This window comes from Eptatretus burgeri, chromosome 16 (genome assembly GCF_056783735.1).
Source record: "Eptatretus burgeri isolate ZD-2024b chromosome 16, Ebu_testis_v1, whole genome shotgun sequence".
Lineage (NCBI taxonomy): Eukaryota > Metazoa > Chordata > Myxini > Myxiniformes > Myxinidae > Eptatretus > Eptatretus burgeri.
In genome coordinates, this window is record NC_140976.1 from 46,465,228 (window position 1) to 46,487,723 (window position 22,496).

The 22,496-nt window shown below is 42.2% G+C and overlaps 1 protein-coding gene across 6 annotated transcripts in view; it reads right to left on the reverse strand.

The window, feature by feature from the left end:
• Positions 1 to 22,496, reverse strand: part of PFKP (phosphofructokinase, platelet) — a 115,343-nt gene that overhangs the window by 25,592 nt on the left and 67,255 nt on the right. For 2 of the 6 annotated variants that reach the window (XM_085859623.1, XM_085859622.1), the window contains exons 16-19: positions 16,759 to 16,911; positions 9,867 to 10,019; positions 1,750 to 1,914; positions 1,371 to 1,432 (exon numbers count right to left, since the gene is read on the reverse strand). In XM_085859623.1, the coding sequence (XP_085715749.1) occupies positions 1,371 to 1,432; positions 1,750 to 1,914; positions 9,867 to 10,019; positions 16,759 to 16,911 (533 nt within the window). The remainder of the gene's footprint in view (positions 1 to 1,370; positions 1,433 to 1,749; positions 1,915 to 9,866; positions 10,020 to 16,758; positions 16,912 to 22,496) is intronic. The other 4 variants (XM_085859624.1, XM_085859626.1, XM_085859625.1 and 1 more) reach the window with 3 other exon arrangements.

Here is a 22,496-nt window from a genome sequence, read left to right on the forward strand (position 1 = left end):
ACACCAAGGAAAACAATGTTAATAGTCTTGACGCAAATATTTCTAATCGACTTGTCAATTCTTTGTTTTCCTCCTCGGTGCGTTGAGCTTTATTTATTTTCTGTAATACCCCCAATCTTTTTCTAATCTCACTGGTTTCCATATTTTTATATTTATTTATTCTCTCTCTTTCCTCCCTCTCCTCCTTCTCTCTCTTCTCCCTCTCCTCTTTTTTTCTCCCTCTCCTCCCTCTCTCTCTTCTCCCTCTCCTCCTTCTCCCTCTTCTCCCTCTCTCTCTTATCCTCCCATGATTAAACAATAAATAAAGAATCACCACCTTTGTGATTTTGTCTGTGGCTAACAAAATTTCTCAAAGATATTTGAAGCTACACTCAGTACAACCCATTCTTTATCACCTGTCACAAACATTTTCAGGTAATGTGGTGGATGATGATGACCAAAAATATGGTCACACAACCTTCAGCATAATCAGGTTTCCACTCATTCTGTGTTTGCAAATGGTGATATTCTATGGATGCACTATGTGGTTGTATTGAGCTTCTCTCAAATCTACTTCTGAATCAGTACAATCAGGCCTCACTGAAACATTGGAGATGTGCTCCTGAAAAGTGTGACCAAGTGAAACAACGTTAAGTAAACATTAACATAGACCTAATGATATAAATAGGGGTTAAGTTCCTGGGTGATATTTCTAGTCAATGATATTCTACAAAAAATGTGAATCGAGAAACAAAAATGAGGCATTTTGTAGTATGACAAGTCATAATTGATAATGATACATTATAAAGGGGTAGGGTAAGTGCTCTACCGACTGCTACTGCCTTTTTAACCAGCATCAAAATGCCGTAAAACCTACAATTGCACTTCCAGTGTAATACTTTTCCAAGGTTTTTTTTAACCGAGTCACAACTATCACTTGATGTACATTTATAACTCATTTTGACAGGGTTTTAATGATGAAATGATATAAATAAACCAGCACGAACCAAAAGATGGCGACAGCACGTCAAACTTTCTATCCACATTAGGAAAGCAAGACAAGCTCCCGTGCTGGAAATGCACTGAAGACAATGAGAATTTTTTTTCCATTGGCCATTTGATAAGAAAGTAACTTCCTTTTTTTATTTATTTATAAATTTGAACCCTGAAAGTAGTACGTTGCTGTCATGTTGGTAACAACATACAAGCGAAACAATGTATATCAAGGCGACGTACAGCAGGGCCCAACTGTATTCACTTGCATTACTCTTTTGCATGTAGAGCCCTTTTCCTCCCCCCTCCCCCTCCCCCACCTAAAAATACACTGCACCTAAAAATTAAATCCTAATTGGAACACGAATGTGATGATGCAAGAACTACAAAGCCCTTACCTGAGAACTAGGCCACGCTGTATTCCAGTCTTCATCTTACTCAACAGATGTTCCACATTTGCCTGGACAAACAAATGCAATATATATATATATATATATATATATATATATATATATATATATATATATATATATATATATATATATATATATATATATATATATATATATAAATAACACTTTATATTAGGCACTGAAAATGACCACGATGAGAAGCCAAGTAGCATATGTTGTCATTACAACCCAACTCCTCCCATTTGACAAAGCATTCCTGTCCGTGAAGGTATAATGGAATTACAAAAAAGTACGACACAAGACAATGCACATTTTGTTTAGACGATTGGCGCAAGCTCTCTGGGATTCATGGCAATATACACACCTGTAAGTCATGTATGGTGAAAGGATCCTCAAATATATATGCAGCATCTGCACCAGCTGCCATCGCACCCATGGTTGCCAGGTAGCCACAGTATCCACCCATGGTCTCGATGATGAAAACACGGCGTTTCGTTCCGCTCGCCGACTGTTTTATGCGGTCACATGTCTGAAAATTTAATCAAGAGGCAAGAGAAAGTGACAAAATAGAATACTGGAAACTTTTCCAAAGAGAATACTGCAAACTTAACCTTCATCGATTCACCCCTTGATTCAAGATACAGGTAGTGGACAAAACAAAATGGAAACACTTGGGTAAATGAGAGACACCAAGCAACGGCTTCCACACAGGTGTGGCCCATGTGTTAATTTCGCAACTAACATCACAGCATGCTTAGGGTCATGTACAAATATACTGCACAGGCCTGGTTGCCTACAATTATGTCTAGCATGGCTGCAGGTGGAGATCCCCCAATGCCCCCATCCACAGATCACGTGTGGTCGCCCAATGGTTTGATGAGCATGACACTGATGTTATCAATATGTCATGGTCTTCTCACTCAGCAGATCTGAACCCAGTCGAGCATATATGGGATATTCTGGAATGATGCCCGAGACAGCGTTTTTCACCTCCATCAAACAGGTGTGAGTTTATTGACTTTCTCTTGGAATAATGGTGCCGCATCCCTCATGCAGAATCCCAGATGCTGGTTGACTCTATGCTACGGCACATACAGTCTGTACTGGCCACACGTGGTGGCTCAACACTGTATTAAGTAACTTTATATTGATGTTTTCATTTTTTTGTCCACTACCTGTATGTTTGTTATGCAGTCATTCCTCTCATTCATCCATTTTGTATTAATCAAGAGTTGAAATTTTGGAAACAGAGATAACAATTTGTTCTTATTTATGCAAGAGGTATAGGCTGATGGAAGAGATAAACTGCAAAGGACAGCAGGTTTACAAACTACCAAAGGGTATGGGTGATGGGGGGAATGGACAAACATAATGAGGAAAGGAGGAAAAACACAAAACCAGAAACAATAGGGAAAGAATCAAAGTGTGTGGAAGAGAAAATGTATGTGCTTGGATAAGTGCATGAAGTAGTGATGGGCAGCACATTTGAAAGACCTAACTGAGAAGGACGAGACAATGTATACAGTGAGACAATTCTACATTTGGAAGAATAAGGGGACAAATGAATGCAGGTGGGCAAACATCCTAGAATTTAGTTAGGGTGAGGAGGTGAGGGTTTCTTGATGAACCTGGGGTAGTTTGGGGAGGGCAGAGATAAAAGAGGGCAGGAGGAGCAAGGCCACATGAAAGCTTATTCAAACTACAGAGCTCACCAACTTGCCATCAGTGAAAGAGTGACAGTTTTTGGGAATCCACTTCCTGACTGACAATTCCAATGGTGTAGAAGGCCATGTTTTTGACAACCTCAAGAGGAGCACACTCCACGGAGCTCCATATGAAAGCCTTTCACGGCGTGATGAGTTCACTGCGGCTCAGGTATGCCTTGGCTCTATGAAGAATACCTTGATGGCAACTCACCTTTGATGAGAGTTTGGCGATATGACACACACACACACACACACACACACACACACACACACACACACACACACACACACACACACACACACACACACACACACACACACACACACTTCTTATGCTATGGCATATAGCGAGACCAAGGAGTTCAATGGACTGCACATCTTTCAGTGCCTACGCTGTTCTCCAAGAGAGAAAGAGATACATTGTATAGTTTGATTATTGACCCTTGTGGGGTTGTGGGGTGGGGGGGGGGAAGAGAATGAAAAAAAAGAAAGAAAAAAAAAAGAGGAGAGGTGTGTGTGTGTGTACGTCATGTTCCAAACAGCTGACCACCAGTTTATCTTCTACATTTCTGATGAAAGGGCGATGTACGTTTTACATAAGGTGGAGTCATCGGTAAAATCGTGAAGCTTGTTTTCAAGAGAATATGTTAATAATCAATAAAGATCAAGATTAAAAGTTCTAAAAAGACTGCCTTGTGGAACCCCAACCTGAAGGGAGAGACCATGGGGAAGGATACTACCAAGGGCCACCTGCTGCTTTCGCTCATACAAGAAATCAGACCACTTGAGCAAAATGGCCGAAACACCAAAGGAAGTTGATTTAGAAATCAAGAATGAATTCCAGACAGTATCATAGACTCCACAGATATCCAGCGATAGACTTAACCTCCTGCTTGTAATTTAGTACATCGATCTATGGCTGGGTCAGAAGGAGTAATGTATTCAAGGTGAATGGGCAGGTCGGAACCTGAACTGGTCGTCGGAGATTAGCGAGTTAGAGAATAAATAGTGTCTGAGGTTAGCGATACTGATGTATGGATTACATTACTTTGTTTATGAATGGGGGAAGGCTAAGAGATGGGTAGTTGAGGGGATCGGTTGTGGAACTTTTTTTATGATGAGAATTATGTTTGCAACTTTCCAAGATGGAGGAAAAAGTCCTTCCAAGAAGGATCTGTGAAAGAGTGGAGATATTGTGAAGGAGACCTGTGAGAGAGACAACAGTTCCTGAGAATTAGACCACTTATCACAACCGGCTGTAGAAGAAATGCCGATCTGAATAATAAACGTTTCCATGAAGAAACTTATTGGGAACAACAGGAAATGGGGAAAAGGGTGGGTACAGGAAGGGATAGATTTGGGACATCGGCCTCTTGAGTGAAGACAGTTCAACAACTCTGCTTTTCCTTGAGCATTGTCCAGCATGACCGACCCTAAGGAAGGAAAAAAATGGAAAGGAAATGTGAAACCTGACCAGCTACCACCAGGCATTGCAGAATAGTGAGAGACTGGATCATTTCGATTGAAGGTGAGCCTGGTGTTGGGTACTGGATTGTTGTAGGACAGATGCACTATTGTTCTGATCTGTGTGGAGAGACTGGGGCTTGTCACCAGTATGGGTTACCTTCCAGGAGAGAATGAAAGTTGTTTTCTTGTGATGTCCTCGCCACACACAAGTGTACCAGGGTACATGGATGATCGATATAAAAAAAGTTGAATGCAGGAGAAATTATTTGTGAAGAAGAGAAATTAATTCATTGTAGAAGGAATTCCAGTAGTAGTCAATGTTCAGAGTTAATGTGATAATGTGATGGATAGTCCTGGTGATGATTTTCAGAAAGACCCTAAAACAGGAGTTGGCTGCACTCCTCAACCAACACGGGTTTCGTGATTTTTTATTTTTTTTTAATTGAACCCTAATTTATTTATTTCAGAACAATAACCAAAAATAAGTGTCTGTCTGTCAGAAAAATCAGCATTTTATCATGGAGCATAGTTGTCGAACCACAAAATGATAAAAACACATCAATCGTGCAATAAGTCGAGTATTTATTGTGCAACCATAATATAAATTGGCACACGTCTTGCAAATGATGTCAGAAACATCACGACAAAATGAAAACAACACACCACATGAAGAAAACAGTGATTTTTAGGAATTTGTACCAAATTCACCATTTTTTTTTTTCATGAAATGATCAGAATATTGACAATTCATATAGATTTGTGAATGGACTGTGCAATGACATCATGTAATAACTAATTTTTGTAGTTTTTGTCACAACTTTTCCATGAAATAAAAAAATGAAAAGAATACACTGACAAGTCTGGAGATGGTGATGGTTCATGAGCAATGTACACGGTTCGCCTTTTATTTTTTTTTAACCTTCGAGGGGACGCCACGGGCAAACTGGCGGGAATCGGAAAAAACGTAAATGATGAAAGTTGTCGTACTCGAAGAGCACTACTTGCATACCAACTTTCATTCGAAACAGTTGAAAACCCAAGGAGCTCGATGCCCAGTTTATTGATTTTTTTGACATTTTCTAAGTTCGTGACCTTATGACCTTGACCTTGGGACAAAAATGAAAAATCGAGCTCCATTGGGCTAACCAAATACCGAAACCCCTGCCAGATTCGACAAACCCCCTCAGAGAAGATGTAACTTGAAATCGGCTACCCCCTAAAAACACATGCTTTTTGGGCGTGGCTCCACCCATAATGGGGGCAGCAGGCCCATTCTAAGGAAAACACAACTAGATCCTGATATAAACCTCCCACCAAAATTTTATCAGGATCGGATCAAAACCCACGGAGCTATGCTCGGGAAAGAGACAGACAGACAGACAGACACACATAACGAATATAGTGGTCACTTACTGACTCACGAGTCAATAAATACCAATATCTTTATTTATATTAAATTGTCACCGTACATCGCTAAGAAGCCGCGGAATAAGCAGACACCACCATTCACTACAGATAGTTGAAAATGAGGAAGAGTATAAAACAATACCCTATTCTTTTTGAATGCAGTTACACAGTCTGCCAGAAGAGATTTTAGAACTCCTGTTCCACTAATTACTTGAGACAATACAATCAAATGCTTCTTCACGTTGCGCGCCATAAATCCTTGCAGTATGAAATTACACAAGACTGTAAAACTATCAACTCTGTCTCACGTTGAAACACATTTTCAACACTATTCCAACAAAAGTGGTTCACTTTTGTAGTCACAAACGGAATTGTACATCGTCGTGATGCCTCACAATTTTGTCGAAAATTATTCAAGATCTGAGCCACCCTTAGAAAGAAGATGGTCATCATCCACATCGGAAGCAGCTGGTCTATTCTCGCACTCATCTGAATTGCATGTACAAGCCACAGTATATTTTAGGTGGTGTATTCTGCACGTGCAGCGGATTCCCAGCACATATTTTTACATTTACGACTCAAACACTCAAAGACAGCTTGTGGTGCTGCTGGTATATCCATCTGGTGCACTTTGATACCATGGCTATATACCTCCCAACCATTGCCATGAGGTGTTCATACCACTGGCCTTGGTTCCAAGTATAGCCACCAAATAGTAGCTTGGTAGTTTGCACACTTCAGGTGCTTTTGGCATGTATCCTTACATGGTGGTAATTTAGCTGGTTCTGTTGTTCGAGATCCAAACATAGTTCTTCTACTTCATAACCATACAAGGTACAAACTGCACCTTCTCCTTCTTTCAGCACGCTGACATCAATGGCAAAATATCTGCCTAGGTTTATCATAGCACTTTGGAATGCTCGATCATTCTTCATCAGCCTCGGACCCTTCGCTTTGTCATGACTAGCAAAGGCGCGTGTCGAATCAGAGCCACTGAATGTGTGGTAGCTGATCAAAGCCTTGCGCACATCTGACCCAAGTGCTAATCCAATTGCTGAAAGATTGACATATCTCACTTTCTGCCTTGTTCCCGTTTTGAAAATCATTGTCGTTGCCATCTCGTGACTCGTACCTCTGCCAAGAACTGCCACATCCGTGTCAGAGAGACTTAAGCATAACTGTGGCAGAACCATGACGTGCTGCATGTGAAGCATGCGACTGTCGGCTTCTTCACGATTACAAAATAGAGTCTGAACAAGAACTACTTTAATCCGATTCCTTTCTCTACCAGATGCTTGAAAGGTGCACACTTCTCCACAAGTCATACACAATGAACATCTTCCTTGCTCGTGAGCATACATAGGGTCTTGCCATTGTTTCAAGATAAAGAGTGCAACTTTTCTCTTGAATTCTGGACTTTGTAGACTTCATGAACCGATTATCGACTTTTTGATTTTCAGTGAGAATGGTCGCCATCAAGGACCCTGCTGTGACATCTTTATGACATTCTCTTTCAGTGTTCTTTATTGAAATGAAAGGAGTGTGTGTGTCAACAATCCAGTCGACTCGGGAAGTCATTCCAGAATTTCTTACAACAGTCCTGAAGATAAACTGAGCCAAATCTTTGAACGTCATGTTGCTATTTACTTTCAAATCATGCATGATTGCCATCACATCTACAATCTATGTGCTGTCTTGTGGTGCGACATCTATGGTTTCACCTTTTTTTTCCATCTCCTTCAAGAGTATGGCCTTTACAAGAGTGTGGCCTTAGTTTCCATCTGGTATTGAAATTGAAAGAGGAAGTGGGCCAAAGGAGCACTGGAATAGCTCACACAAGGACACATTCCAGCTCTGACAAATGACCATCAAGCAGCCAAATAGTTCTCAGGTTGATTTCAACACAGACACTTGTTGCCTAGCCTTTAACTTTTTCTTTTCATTTAGCTTTGTAAAGGTTTGTAGATATAACCTTGGATTGGAGTCATAGAAATCCTTATTACTTCTGCCACTGAAGGTAGGTAGAGGTTATGTTTTTCACCCCTGTCTGACTGTTTTTCTGTGAACAGCATATCTCAAAAAGTTGTGGAATGAGTTGGCTGAATCTTGGTGTGAGGTTGGGTGTGTGACCGGGAAGAATTGATTCGATTTTGGTGAAGATCCGGATCCGAGAATTTTTTTAAAGTGATTCTTCACCATCGAGCGATCGGGATAAAAATGATCTGCAGTACTTACAGTGCAGCAGGATATTTGCCTGGAATGGATTTATCCAGTTGCTGGTACATGTCTGAACATGCTGCATTGCATACTCATCATCCTTAATGTGCTTCTTTTCCACATATTTACCTCCGCCACCAAAGGTGAAGGAGGTTATGTTTTCACCCTTGTCTGTAGGAGGATATCTCAAAAAGTTGTAGACGGATGGGGGTGAAATTTGGGGGGGGCAGGTTGGGTGTGTGACAAGGATGAACTGATTCGATTTTGGTGAAGATCTAGATCTGGATACAAGAATTTTTCAAGCGATTCTTCACCATTGAGAGATCGGGTTCAACTAATATGTAGCACGACTTCTCAAAAAGTTGTGGATGGATTCGGAGAAAACTTGGTGGACAGGTTTGGTGTGTGACCGTGAAGATCCGAATCCGAATCTGGATATGACAATTATTTAATCATTAAAGTGATTCTTCACTATTGAGAGATAGGGCCAAAAACGATATAGTACTGCATAGCATGATATTTCAAAAATGTATTGGGCCCGATATGTTCTCGTGGATCAGGCATTACGTGGCGGAGGTATGCGCTCTACCGAGTGCCCTTCTAGTTTGGTCTGTGGTCAATATTTAAATCAACTTGGCCTGTTAAAATATTTCTTCAAAAATCAATGTTTTTTCAACATAAATATCGAATAAACAGAAATTTGTCTATTCAGTTCCTCACTGTGTTTGATACCATTTTATTTCAAGTGTCATTGTGCATGTATGCTAATTTTTGATGATTGGTCAATTAACACACCACGATATAGAGCACAAAACATGGTTTTCAGTCATCTTACAGCTGGACAGCTCTACACCGTGATGAAATGCTGATTTTTCTGACAGAACGGACACATTTTTGGGTAATGCTCTGAAAATAATTTAAGGTCCAATAACAAAGTTAATAAATAAATAAATAAATAAATAAATAAATAAATAAATAAAAATCATGAAACCTCTGTTGGCCTTGGGGTGCAACGAAACTTCAATTTATGAAAATCAGTACCAGGACTATGACTGGAGAGAGCAAATTTGAGACCAGACCAATGAGATAGATTTACCTAATTGTTAAACACGTCTGCACCTTCGATGTTCTCAAACCGCCAAAGAGACGTCTACTTTTACCAACATATGGACAGGAGATCCTAGAAGGGCTGAGGAGGAGCAGAACACGTTTGAAGAAAAGTTTGACATCACAAGGTCCAGTAATGATAGGTTGCCATTTAGGGAGATGCGTGCTGGAAAAGAACCAGACCGAGCAAGTCCAATTAATTCATCGAATTACTTAGCTACTCAACCATGTAAAGGAACAAGTGAGCTGGCATGGTGGCAATTAGTCTTCATAAATTAGGAAGAGTGAACAGGTGTGAATAGAGAGCAGAGTGTCAATGTTTGCAGATAAAGGCTCATGGAAGATGGGGCGGGGGAGGGGGAAGGATAGACCACACAAAGAAACAATACATTGTTATGCAGAGACACATGGAGTCAAATATAGTCCATAGCATTGGGGACTAACAATGAGGGGCAGAGATTTTGGGGAATGAGGGAACGAACTTGCAAAGCAATACCACCACCAGTGTGAAAATCATACCTATCAGAGAAGAGGTAACTATAACCTGGCAAAAGCATTTGTACTGAAGAAAACTTACCTCTACAATGGCATTAAGGCCTGTGTCCGTACCCACACTAAAGTCAGTGCCTGGAACGTTGTTGCTGATGGTTGAGGGCACCATGCATATTGGCACGCAAAGCTCTTCATATTTACCTCTCGCCTTTAGAAGCAGCAGAGCCCCTTCATATGCCTGGATGGATCGGTAATGCGGTGTGAGCAGGAAGGGACGACTTGGGATCGAATAGGAAATGGGAGCAATAGCCTTACGCTTATCTGCTGGTTTGCAAAACACATTGGAAACAAATGCGGATGGAAATGCAGTGATGTTGTTTTATCCATAAGATAAGTTTAACTGCCATGGCTCAAAGTGCCACTGGCATTGATCACCTTATCTCAGGAGGAATGATGCAAATGAACACATTGCAAAATATAGAAAATAAATTCCAAAAATCTTGCATACAATAAGCATGGAAATTAAAAAGCAGTAAACAGGTCAAGTAAAGCGATAAAATGCTGAGTTGTTGGAATTAAATTAAACTGTGTTGTTTGGTTTCATGAATTGTTTTTTTTACAATCCATAAACAAAGTAAGCATCAAATGATAAAGAATAAAAAGTAAAGTTGTTGGAATGGAATTAAAGATTCGGGTTTCAACCCGAGTTTACGTCACCGAATTACCGTTGTCGGTGAACACAGAACGATTGTAAATTTTGGTACTTTTGTCAATACAACACTTTTAATAACATATCCAGTTGTAGATCCCAGCACCTGCATAAATTTAAGCTACAAAAAAAAAATAAAAGAAAAATCAAGACAGACCCACAGTAACAAAATTCCAAAAAAAGCACAGAAAACAGCAGAAAGACAGGGTGAGACAAGATGAGATGAAATGAGAAAGCGGATGACAAAAGTAAGCCAAACACTCACAGTTTCGTTTTCTTACCTGCATGTCTTGAGCACCCTTAATTGTTTCAACTACTGCCAACAGTGAATGTGGTTAAATCTACAGGTACTTACCTGTTCGTTTGCACGAGCAAGCCAAAATGCTCGTTAAGAAACTGGCAAATCCTAAAATGATTTTTTTTTTCAGCTCGTGAAAAAGGCAGACCCATATCAGATCCAAAATATAACCATTTACCTGTCGTATGCTCAGGAAGTCGATTTTTTTTCCAGATAAAATAAATAAATGTGGAAAATTTAACTTCCGTTTTCAATATTTATATCAATTTTTCTCATCATCACGCAATCCACTTTCATTATTTGACAATGAAATGCTGCAATGGCCCATAAGACTATGATGCATATGATAGATCATTTGTAATGGCCTTCCAGTGGGTGGAAGAGAGGAGGGTGTGAAGCCAACTCCCATGAGCACCATTGGCACGATTGCAGTCGATAAATTACAATAAACGCTTGCCGAGAAAGGCAGCTCGAGTACGTTGCTGTGCCTTGACCACAACGCACAAAGAGCATGGAGTAATTGAACTCACAATATTTGTGCAAACATTGATTTATTATTTTTTTCACAATAAAATGCCATTTCACTCTGGTCACCACTCACCACCACATTGCATTTGTTTTTGTTTTCAATTTTCTTTTTCTTCCATTTATTTTTAACAACTTTCTTTGCACGGATTGGGATGTTCAGGTTTTTGCAGATATGCCAATGGATTGCTCAGCACATGCAGCCAATCAGAGTGGTTCCTCAATGCATCTGGTTCAACTCTGTGAGGCCACTGCATCCTTCAAATCTCAGCAGTTATGGTCTTGAAGAACATTTTGTGAATAGTTAACATTTTGCTTATGGCCAATGCACTATAACTGCAACTGTATTGGAACAATGACACCGATAGGTGGTTTATAACTCTGATTTGGTTTCAGATGTGGCAGCTTGCTGGGAGACAAACCTCAAGGTTGAATAACCCGTTGTGGAACATCCACCTCTTATGGATATTCAGAATGTGGCAACTTTTTCCATGGTTGGAGACTGGTCTAAAAAATTCAGCATATATTCAATCTGCCAGATGAAACTGAGAAACTGGTGGTATAAACTCTTCCTGAATATCAGGAAGCTCCAGCACCAGTACCCATTTCTAATAGAGGGACCAAATCCAAATGCCAGCAACAGCATGATAATTTAGAATGTGAAAGTACCTGGCCAAACTGGATGGTCGACTCTCTACTGCAGGGACTCCAAATTATTGCACATTTGTGCTGCATGGAAATTAACCTTCTGGGTTTAAGGCGCTGTCACACCTTGACGTTTTAGCCAGCAATGGCAACGTATAAAAATGTATGTAAAACGTTGGCGTACGCTGAAGTTTTGAGGTTTTTTTTTAAAAGTTTAGGTCGTATTCATAACGTGTTGGTCGAATGCATAACATATTAGTAACGGGCACAGAACGTTTCGTTGTGTTATAGATAACTTATACCAACGAATGCTAAAGGCCCTGTCACACCTTGACGATTTAGCCAGCGTATGCTGATTTATGAAAAATTTGTCTAAAACGCTGGTACACGTCGAATACGTTATGGGTACGTTTTGTATACGTTAAGAGCACACTGAAAAACACTGCCATACGTCGTCGTAGGCTGGCTTTAAATGTTGTACTTTTGGGTTTTCCTCAAATTTTTTCATGCTTGAAATTTTATGACGTATGCCGGCGTATGACTCACACGTTCCGCTACGCTGGCCATAAGTTGTAGGCACGTTATGCGATCGTTGACACACGCCGAAACACTTTACTTGTAAGTTACTCATGTAAGTCTGTTGTCGGCGTTCACAACCTATGCCCAACGATAGTTTAACTTAGGCATAGCGCGCTGCACGTATCGCCGACGAACTCGTGGCGTAGCCTGTTAAAAGGCTGACGCACGCCGATTTAAATCATAACCGCCTGAAAATTGGAAGTGTCAACATCGCAGTCACACCTTGACGATTTAGCCAGCGTATGCCGACCTATGAAAAATGTGTGTAAAACGCTGACACACGTCGAATACGGTATGGGTAAGTTGTGTATACGTTAGGAGCACACTGAAAAACGAGGAAGTACGCTGTCATATTCCGTGGTACGTCTAGTACATCGTGAAATTTCAAGCATGCTCAAAATTTTACGACATACTAGACGTATGGCTCACAAGTTCCACATATACTGGCATAAGTTATCTGCACGCTCTGCGATCGTTGACACATGTCGACACACGTTACTTGTAAGTTACTCATAAGTCGAAACACGTCGAGGTAATGTTTAGCATACCCGAAACTTAATTTTTAACCTATGAGCAATGTGCTTTGAACCTATGAGTAGCGTGCTTTGAACCTATCTGTAACGTATCTCAAACGCACATTGTCGTATGTAGACGAATTTGATTGACGTCTTCTGGACGACCACAGAACTTACTGAACGTGTTTCTAACTTACATCTACCGTATAATGGCGTATTGGCAGCGTTTAGTGGAATTGGTATATACAAATGGGCTTCACAAGAGGAACCCGTCAGTGTTCCAGACTGCATGTTGAGTAGATGTCAATGTCAGTAGTATCAGTAGTAGTAGTAGTAGTAGTAGTAGTAGTAGTAGTAGTAGTAGTAGTAGTAGTAGTAGTAGTAGTAGTAGGTGAGCATGTCAGTAGTAGTAGGTGAGAGTGTCAGTAGTCGTAGTAGTAGTATTGGTAGTAGTAGTATGTCCATGTCAGTAGTAGTAGGTGAGCGTGATGGGGAGGGTGTGGGTGATGATGGATCCTCGTTGCGTCCACGAATAGGAGACTACTTTGCACCATTGTTCGATGTTCTTTTCAGCTAATTTTTTTTCTCATTCCCAAGATGAACTTTTTTTTTTGTTTCAGTTTTAAAAGTATTCAAAACAACTTGGACAAATGCATAATGTACTAGTAATGAAGACAGAACGCTTCGATAACTTATACACAAGTTATACCAACGACTCATTAGCGTGTTTTTGGCGTCCACAACCTATGCCCAACGATAGTCTAACATATGCATCGCGTGGCAGCGTATCATCGAGGATTAAGTGAAGTTTTCTATTCCTAGGCTGCAACTTCACTTTTAATAAATGCCTGTCACTCGCCTATTGTTTTTGGATGCTGGTGCTCGGCAATTGAAATTGTTTTCATTGAATGAGTTAAATCGCTTCCACTGGACTATTGAAATAATTTAATAATAATGCTTGGTTATCCTTGGACCCACTCTGGCTCGCAGCTCATCGAACAGCGCTGGGGGCATTCGCAGGAAGTTGATGAAGGATGCTTGGTCCTCGTTCCGGAGTTCCACCATGAGCTGGTCATATATGCCGTAATGGCGTCGCCTCCCGATCCATGGTCTGACGCAGTTCCTTCTCCTCCGTTCACGTCTTCTTCTCCCGGCTCTATTGGCACACAACTGGTGCAGTGTCAACTCGATGAGGTCAGGTTGATGTTGGAGGACAGGTAGGTATTGTCGTCTCAGCCTTGCCGTATCCTCCATCTCTCAGAATGACATGGACATGTACTCACCACGAAGTCTAAAAAAAAAAGATGGGTTCCTCCTGCGAAGCCCCTTTTTATATACCAATTCCCCTAATCGCTGCCATTACGCCAATATACGGTATCTGTAAGTTAGAAACGCGTTCATTAAGTTCTGTTGTCGTCCTGAAGATGTCAAATACGTCTACGTCTTTTTTTCAAGTAACGTGTTGCGAAGTGTGAACAACGTTCGTGTAGCGTGCTTACAAAACGTTACTCATAGGTTAGAAATAAGTTTCGGGTACGCTAAACATTACCTCGACGTGTTTCGACTTATGAGTAACTTACAAGTAATGTGTGTCGACGTGTGTCAACGATCGCATAACGTGCCTACAACTTATGGCCAGCGTAGCGGAACGTGTGAGTCATACGCCGGCATACGTCGTAAAATTTCAAGCATGCAAAAGTTTGAGGACAACCCAAAAGTACAACGTTTAAAGCCAGCGTACTACGACGTATGGCAGTGTTTTTCAGCGTGCTCTTCACGTATACAAAATGTACCCATAACGTATTCAACGTGTGCCAGCGTTTTAGACAATTTTTTCATAAATCGGCATACGCTGGCTAAATCGTCAAGGTGTGACAGCGGCTTTAGGAAGGGGGAGGGGGAGAGGAAGGTCCTACAGCAAAGGAGTGGGAGTGACAATGGCAGGCTTCAGTGACTAACTGCCTTCAACTTGAGCAAATTATGTATTTTTTGCAAACATAAAGGTTGCTGACAAACGGCAGCAGTCCAAAGTAGTTATCACCAGCTTACCAAGCAGTTTTATTCAAGGATACAATATCTGCCACAATGAGCCCAGCAAAAAAAATTGGGGTTAACCAAGCTTATTCACCCTTTCACCTGATCAGCCTACTGTAGTTTGCGGGTCTCCATGACATCGGTACGGAACTTCAAGCAAAACCAGAAAGATAAAAGCAGTGGTTGCATGGGAGATATCGTAGCACTTAATGAACTTGGCTTGAAGGCCAACGGAGATGTGAGAGATTGGTCAATTATGTTTTTGTAGTCTGCCCCATACACAGAACAACAAAACACTCAGACTTGTCTTTCAACTTTAAAAGATGTTTGTGCTACAAGAAGCTCTTTGTATATGAAGGGTAGCTTAAAAAACGAAATGTGTGGGGTTTGTATTCCATTAATACCATTCTTGAGGATTTGGTGTGATTGTTTTTTTAAGGCTTTTTTTCTTTGATCCAATATGGCTGCCAGAACACTTGACTGATGACGTCATGTTTATCAAATCATATTTTCCATGGGTAGTTGATCAATTCGTTAAATTTTGCATCGATCGGTTAAGCGGTTTCTCCTTCGAAGATTTTCAAAGATTTTTCCCTTCGATCCAAAATGGCTGCCAGACCACATGACACATGATAGTCATTTTAATGAAAATTCTGTTCAAATTTCAAGTCAATTGGATGAAAATTGAGAATTTTAGAAATTCAGCCTGTGTTAACCTTTTGGCCCATGTCGACGTCAAAACATAATTGGTGGTTGAATTCAGTGAGCTGATATGAAAATCCTGTTCAAATTTCAACTCAATCGAATGGAAATTGAGGATTTTAGAAAATCGGCCTATGTTGACCTCAAAAGTGTGATCATTATATCACATGGTCATGTAACATGTGGTGACGTTTTAATTTCCTCCGCCGAAAGGTTTTCGATGTACGCTCTTAACAAAATGCAGACACGATGTACGCCATACGTACGTAGACTACCGATTGCTTAATCCTGCTTTTTGCTTTGCAAGCGCAGGGTGAGAATGTGCAACTGACGACATGGGTTTGGACTTCAAGGTAAGACAATGAATGCCATTATCAAATGAACATACAAATTGCATTTGTTTTTGTTTTTTAGAGTTATATTATTCTCTCACGCCCATCTATTCATCATGTTGTTCACCAAATCATTTAATTCTTCATACAATCCAGGCATGCACACACATACACTTTCTCCAAATTATTGCAATAATTGGAGATGGTTGGGGGGGGGGGCTTGGGTGTGTTGGGGTGGAGAAAGACATATCCAGTATATTACCTCACCTGAACCAAAAATTCCTGGAATGTCCGGAGCGAGAATATCTTGTTCAATATTTTTTTGTAAATCAACTGCCAATCAACACAATGGATGAATTCAACAGAAAAGTTGATCAAGGTATGCTAACTGATGTGGGAATGAAGAAGCTGACGCATCTGGTGTTGACCCTTCATAGGAGCAAAAACCCTGGTTTTGATCCGACAAAATGTTAATACCCGAAATGTCAACTTCTCATCGCTTCCCACCAGACTTCGATCAATGTTCTGTCGATTCCATTTATTGTTTTAGCAGCTGTATGCCAACACAGAATGACACTAGCCTTTATGATCAAGACTAGCATTTCATTCCGGCAAGCAATAACATATGCAACTCTCACGTGGGTGATGGTGTTGAGAGATGTATCAGCTCCAATGCTGAAATCGCTTCCAGGGACATTGTTGGATACTGTAGCAGGAACCACAACGATTGGTATACAGAGCTCTTCAAAACTGCTCCAAGCCTCCACTAGGTCCAGCCCACTAAGAAATGCCTTCCCATGGTTCAATGGATAAAAGTGAAATGAAGGCAATGGTGGCAAGGTGTTGTGAAGCAAATTGTAATGAGGCAAAAAAAAGTTTTTTTTTTAAATCCCCCAAAGACCAATGGTAAGCATTGATGGAAATTGAAAGGAAAAAGGTACCCAATATAAAGTAATAATAAAAATAAGCTCAAATAATTACAAATGAAAATAAAAGGGCAAATTATTTGAAGGATGGTGTTGTTGATTTACCAGTGTACAGTGAATGAAGATGATGGCAATGAAGCATATAAGGGGTGCAGAATCACATCAGACAGGACAGAAGAGAGAAGAAGACAATGAAAAGCAATAAGTCAAAGAAAATATGCAATACAAGAATTTTTACACTTTGGAAAAGTAACCAAAAACTTTTGAGTAAAAATAGACAATTATGCTATTAGCGATGGGATAATATATGCATATATCAAGATAGAAACAATTGAAATGGCAAAAGAAAATAAAAATATACCATCAGAGATGGAGAATCCCCCGCCATTGAAAAGTAATTGAAATCAGATAAGCGGTTTTCCATTTATTACAAAAAACATTTTTTTTCAAGATGGCCGCCCCAGTCGGCCATCTTGGATCCGGCCACGCCCAAAATCAATAGGGTTCTTCCTTTTTAGGTGGTACATGTGTGACCCAAATTTCAAATCGATATGGCGAAAAAAAAATTTTCAAGATGGCCGCCCCAGTCGGCCATCTTGGATCTGGCCACGCGCAAAATCAACAGGGTTCTTCCTTTTCAGGTGGTACATGTGTGACCCAAATTTCAAATTGATATGGCGAAAAAAACATTTTTTTCAATATGGCCGCCCCAGTTGGCCATCTTGAATCCGGCCACGCCCAAAATCAATAGGGTTCTTCCTTTTTAGGTGGTACATGTGTGACCCAAATTTAAAATCGATATGGTGAAAAAAATATTTTTCAAGATGGCCGCCCCAGTCGGCCATCTTGGATCTGGCCACACGCAAAATCAACAGGGTTCTTCCTTTTCAGGTGGTACATGTGTGACCCAAATTTCAAATCGATATGGCGAAAAAAATATTTTTCAAGATGGCCGCCCCAGTCGGCCATCTTGGATCTGGCCACACGCAAAATCAACAGGGTTCTTCCTTTTTAGGTGGTACATGTGTGACCCAAATTTAAAATCGATATGGTGAAAAAAATATTTTTCAAGATGGCCGCCCCAGTCGGCCATCTTGGATCCAGCCACGCCCAAAATCAATAGGGTTCTTCCTTTTCATGTGGTACATGTGTGACCCAAATTTCAAATCGATATAGCGAACAGTTTATGAGTTATCACACTCACAGCTATAAATGTTGACGCCATAAATGTTGAAGCCCAGCCAGCCAGCCGGACGACCGCCCCAGTCGGCCATTTTGGATCCGGCCACGCCCAAAATCAATAGAGTTCTTCCTTTTCAGGTGGTACATGTGCGACCCAAATTTCAAATCGATATGGCAAACAGTTTATGAGTTATCACACTCACAGCTATAAATGTTGACGCCCAGCCAGCCGGACGGACGGACGGACAGCCGGACGGACGACCCGGGTGATAACAATATCCCCCTTCCGCCGCGCGGCGGGGGATAATAAAAACATAAAGATAAGTAAAAAGACAAGTCCAAAAAGGCCATAACTGAAAAAATGACCAAACACCCTGAAACTGGAACTTGTTTTGTAACTTAGAAAGTTACATGTACCATAAAGTCATGTACCAAGTTTCAGTTGAATGTGTTATAGGGTATGGGAAAAAGTCTGAAAAACCACAGGTGGAACGGACAGACAGATAAACAGACGAAGAGCAAACCTATGAGCCCTCCGTTGAAACCGGGAGGGGACTAATAAAATGAGAGAATCAATAATAAACCGACATACAAGACTTCTGCATCCTTGAGCCAAATCCCTTCACCAATGTGAAATTTCACCGAAATTGAAGGGTTTCATAACATTTCCGAGATGTTTCATAATGTCACATATCCACATGCACACAAACCATATAATAGTACAAGCTATCGACACCGACCACAGTCGCACACATTTCATCGCTCCAAGTCTTTCTTTGAAAATCAAAAGTACTCGGCCTACAAGGCCTGTGGCTGTAGCTCAATGGTATACTGCTCTCAAATATGGGCTGGTGTCCCAGCATCTCATCCATTTCTCGGGGATTTTGTGGAATTTAAAGTTCTCAATAATATTGGAATCTCCTGCGATAAGGCTGAAGCACAAGGCCGGTTTCTTTCACATTGCTGATTGTCAGTGGCATCTATGCTTTTTACCACCTCTGTTCGGGTCGAGCTTCATCTGCTATTGCAACCCTCAGATGCTCCTCAGCTTTCCAAGAACATGCATATTCTTCCAGTAACACACTTCTGTGGTTAAACTGCAAAAATCGAGGCCTTCCGAAGAAAAAGAACAATGCAGTGGTGGTGGGTGATTTGTGGAACTGTGTTCCTGAGACTTTTCAATCACACTTTTCTCTCCAGGGCATTAAAAAAAAAAAAAAATACACAACAACAACAACAACAACAACAAACAAGCAGTGCACCACAATCTTATTGTATGTCAGGTCAAGCCAGATGTCAGGTCAGGTCTGTGTCAGGTCAGGCCAGGTCAGATCTGTGACTTGCTACAGGTATCATGTAAACCTTTACTAACCTGTTCCATGGTCAGGTTGTCGGCGACTAAACCGTCTCCCCCACCAGGTTTTCTGGTGAGGAGGGTGTTTGGATATGGACACCCAGCAGGGTTAAAAACAAAACCTGTCAAAGGGCGGAGGAGCTCCTTGTGAGCCAACGGCCATCCATATCAAGTGCCCAATTGTGTCTGCGGACGTCCTCCTGCAGTTGGTTTACTTCTTATTAGGAGGTTGGTGGCAGGATTTGCACTCCGGCCACTGTAAAACCCTTCATTCCGCAAAACATTCTCGAAGCACAAAAAAAATCTGAAAACCCACTCCATGGGAGTACATCCTGTGCAGTTTCCATTCGCAGGGCAGCTCACCGGATGACGGGATTGGGGCAAAGCCTTCGGGACCCCCAATCTTTGATGATAGGAGGGAAACCACGGAGTAACATTCCCGGGTCAGATTGCGGGAGAGTGTGTCGGAGTGGTGCTGAGGTGTCGTCCAACAGACAGCGGTCTCCTTGGGTTAACCTGAGGCACTCCCTTCGGGTGGATGCCTGGAATGACCGATCCCTACGAGAGGATGATCACCTGTCTCTGTTATCATCTGAGCTCAAGCGTTTGAACATCGGTATTGCAGCACTCTCTGAAGTTCAGAGACCTGATAGCGGGGAGATCATGGCGGGTGGTTACACCTATTGGTCAGATTGCTCTGATGGTTACCATGCCCAAGGAGTTGCTGTAGCTGTGTCCAATGATAATTGAGGTAACACCGGTCAACGAGTGTATTATGAGACTAAAGATTCATCACTCCTTGGGTGTCATTTCCCTGGTCTCTGTTTATGCTCCGACTGAGGCGAGTGATCTCACCATGAAGGATGCATTCTATGGCACGCTCGAGTCTGTGGTTGATCAGTGCTCCAGGCGAGATACTCTTCCAGTCTTGGGGGATTTCAATGCATCGACAGGGATGGTTATGAGACGTGTGTTGGTCCCCATGGGTCTGGAACTGTGAACCTGAATAGCACTAAGTTCCTTGACTTTGCAAGAAGTCATGGACTTAGGGTGGCCGGTTCATGGTTTCAGGGCTCACAAGCTCATCGCTGGACTTGGTATTCCAACGCTGGCGGTGTGGCGAAGGAGATTGACCATGTGCTCGTTGATGGTCGCTGGAGGATGATCCAGAACTGCAGGGTCTACTGGAGTGCTCAGTTCCTCAATACTGACCACCGGCTTGTTGGAGCAACTCTTAAGTTGCACCTCAATTCCAGGAGAATGGTACCATCCCAGCCGAGGCTGGATGTTGGCAAGCTCAAGGATGAGAGGGTAGCTGAGGAGTTTGCGAACAAATTGAGTGGGGATTAGGGGGGTCTGGGTGCTTTGGGAGATCCTCAAGAGTTGTGGATGCCTTCAAGACAACCATCCTCGATTTTGCCGGTGAATGTCTTGGAACTCACCGCAGGGCAAAGAAGAATTTTGTCTCTCAAGGGACACTGGATACCATTGAGCAGAGTCGCAGGGCCAGGCTGAATGGCAGAGCTGAGCTGTTCAGGGAGCTGAGGCATAAAACTGTACATGCGGTGGACAAGGAGGCCTATGTGCGAGGAATCTGTGAGGGGGTAGAGCATCACCTGTGGTCATCGTTCCGCTTACAGGGGAATTCACGCATTGCGTTCATCCAAGCCCATCCCTCGGTGTACTGCAGTTAGAGCAGAGCGTGGAAGGCTCTTGATAGAGGAGTCCGAAGTGAAGGCCCACTGGGCCGGTTACTTTGAGCGGTTGTACCAGGCTGATCCCCCAGCTGTCGAGTTGGACGTCAGGGGTGTTACAATCCCGATTGCTGACCCTCCAATCAACTGTGATCCACCTTCGTTTGTGGAAACACAGGCTGTGGTGAACCGGTTCAAACGGGGTAACGCTCCAGGGATCTGTGGCATCCATGCTGAACTTCTCAAGGCTGGTGGAAATGCTGCACTCATGTCATTGCATGCAGTTCTGTGCTCTGCCTGGAACACAGGCATCATCCCAACTGACTGGAAGAGGGGCCTTGTTGTCCCTCTCTGGAAAGGGAAGGGTGATCACCAAGACTGCAACAACTACCGAGGGGTGATGCTGCTCTCAGTGCCGGGCAAGGTCTTTGTTCGGATAATTATTGATATGGTTCGCCACCATCTGCTTGAGCACCAACGTCCAGAGCAGTCAGGCTTTACACCAAAGAGGTCAACGATTGACTGTATCCTTGCTTTTCGTGTCCTCACCGAATGCAGACGAGAGTTTCGGCAGGGGCTGCTTGCAGCCGATGTTGATCTTTGTAAAGCGTTTGATTGAGTGAATTGGGATGTCCTCTGGAGGATTCTTGGTCTTCGTGGGGTGCCACCGAAACTGATCGATCTGATGTCTGAACTCTACTCTGGTACTGAGAGTGCTGTGAGATGTGGCTGTACCATCTCTGACTTATTTCCAGTTGTTACTGGAGTTCGTCAGTGGTGTGTATTGGCCCCCACACTTTTCAACACTTGTATGGACTGGATTCTGGGGAGGATGTCAGAGAGATCAAGCTGTGGTGCATCATTTGGGAATGTCAAGATCTCTGACCTGGATTTTGCAGATGATGCAGTCATCTTTGCGGAGACTTTTGATATCCTTTTTGGGGCCCTCGAGGTGCTGAATAAGAAGTCGTCGCCGCTGGCATTACGGGTTTCCTGGGTCAAAACTACGATCCAGGCTTTCAATGACATCTTGAATGCTGCTATCCTGTCTGTGCCTGTTTGTGGTGAGGATGTTGAGGTTGTGGAGGGATTCACTTCCCTTGGCAGTGATATTCATGTCTCTGCTGGCTGCGAGTCAGAGATCAATAGACGTCTGGGTCGGGCCTGGGGTGTCATGGATCATGGGGTGTGGCGTTGCCGGTACCTGTGCGGGTGGACGA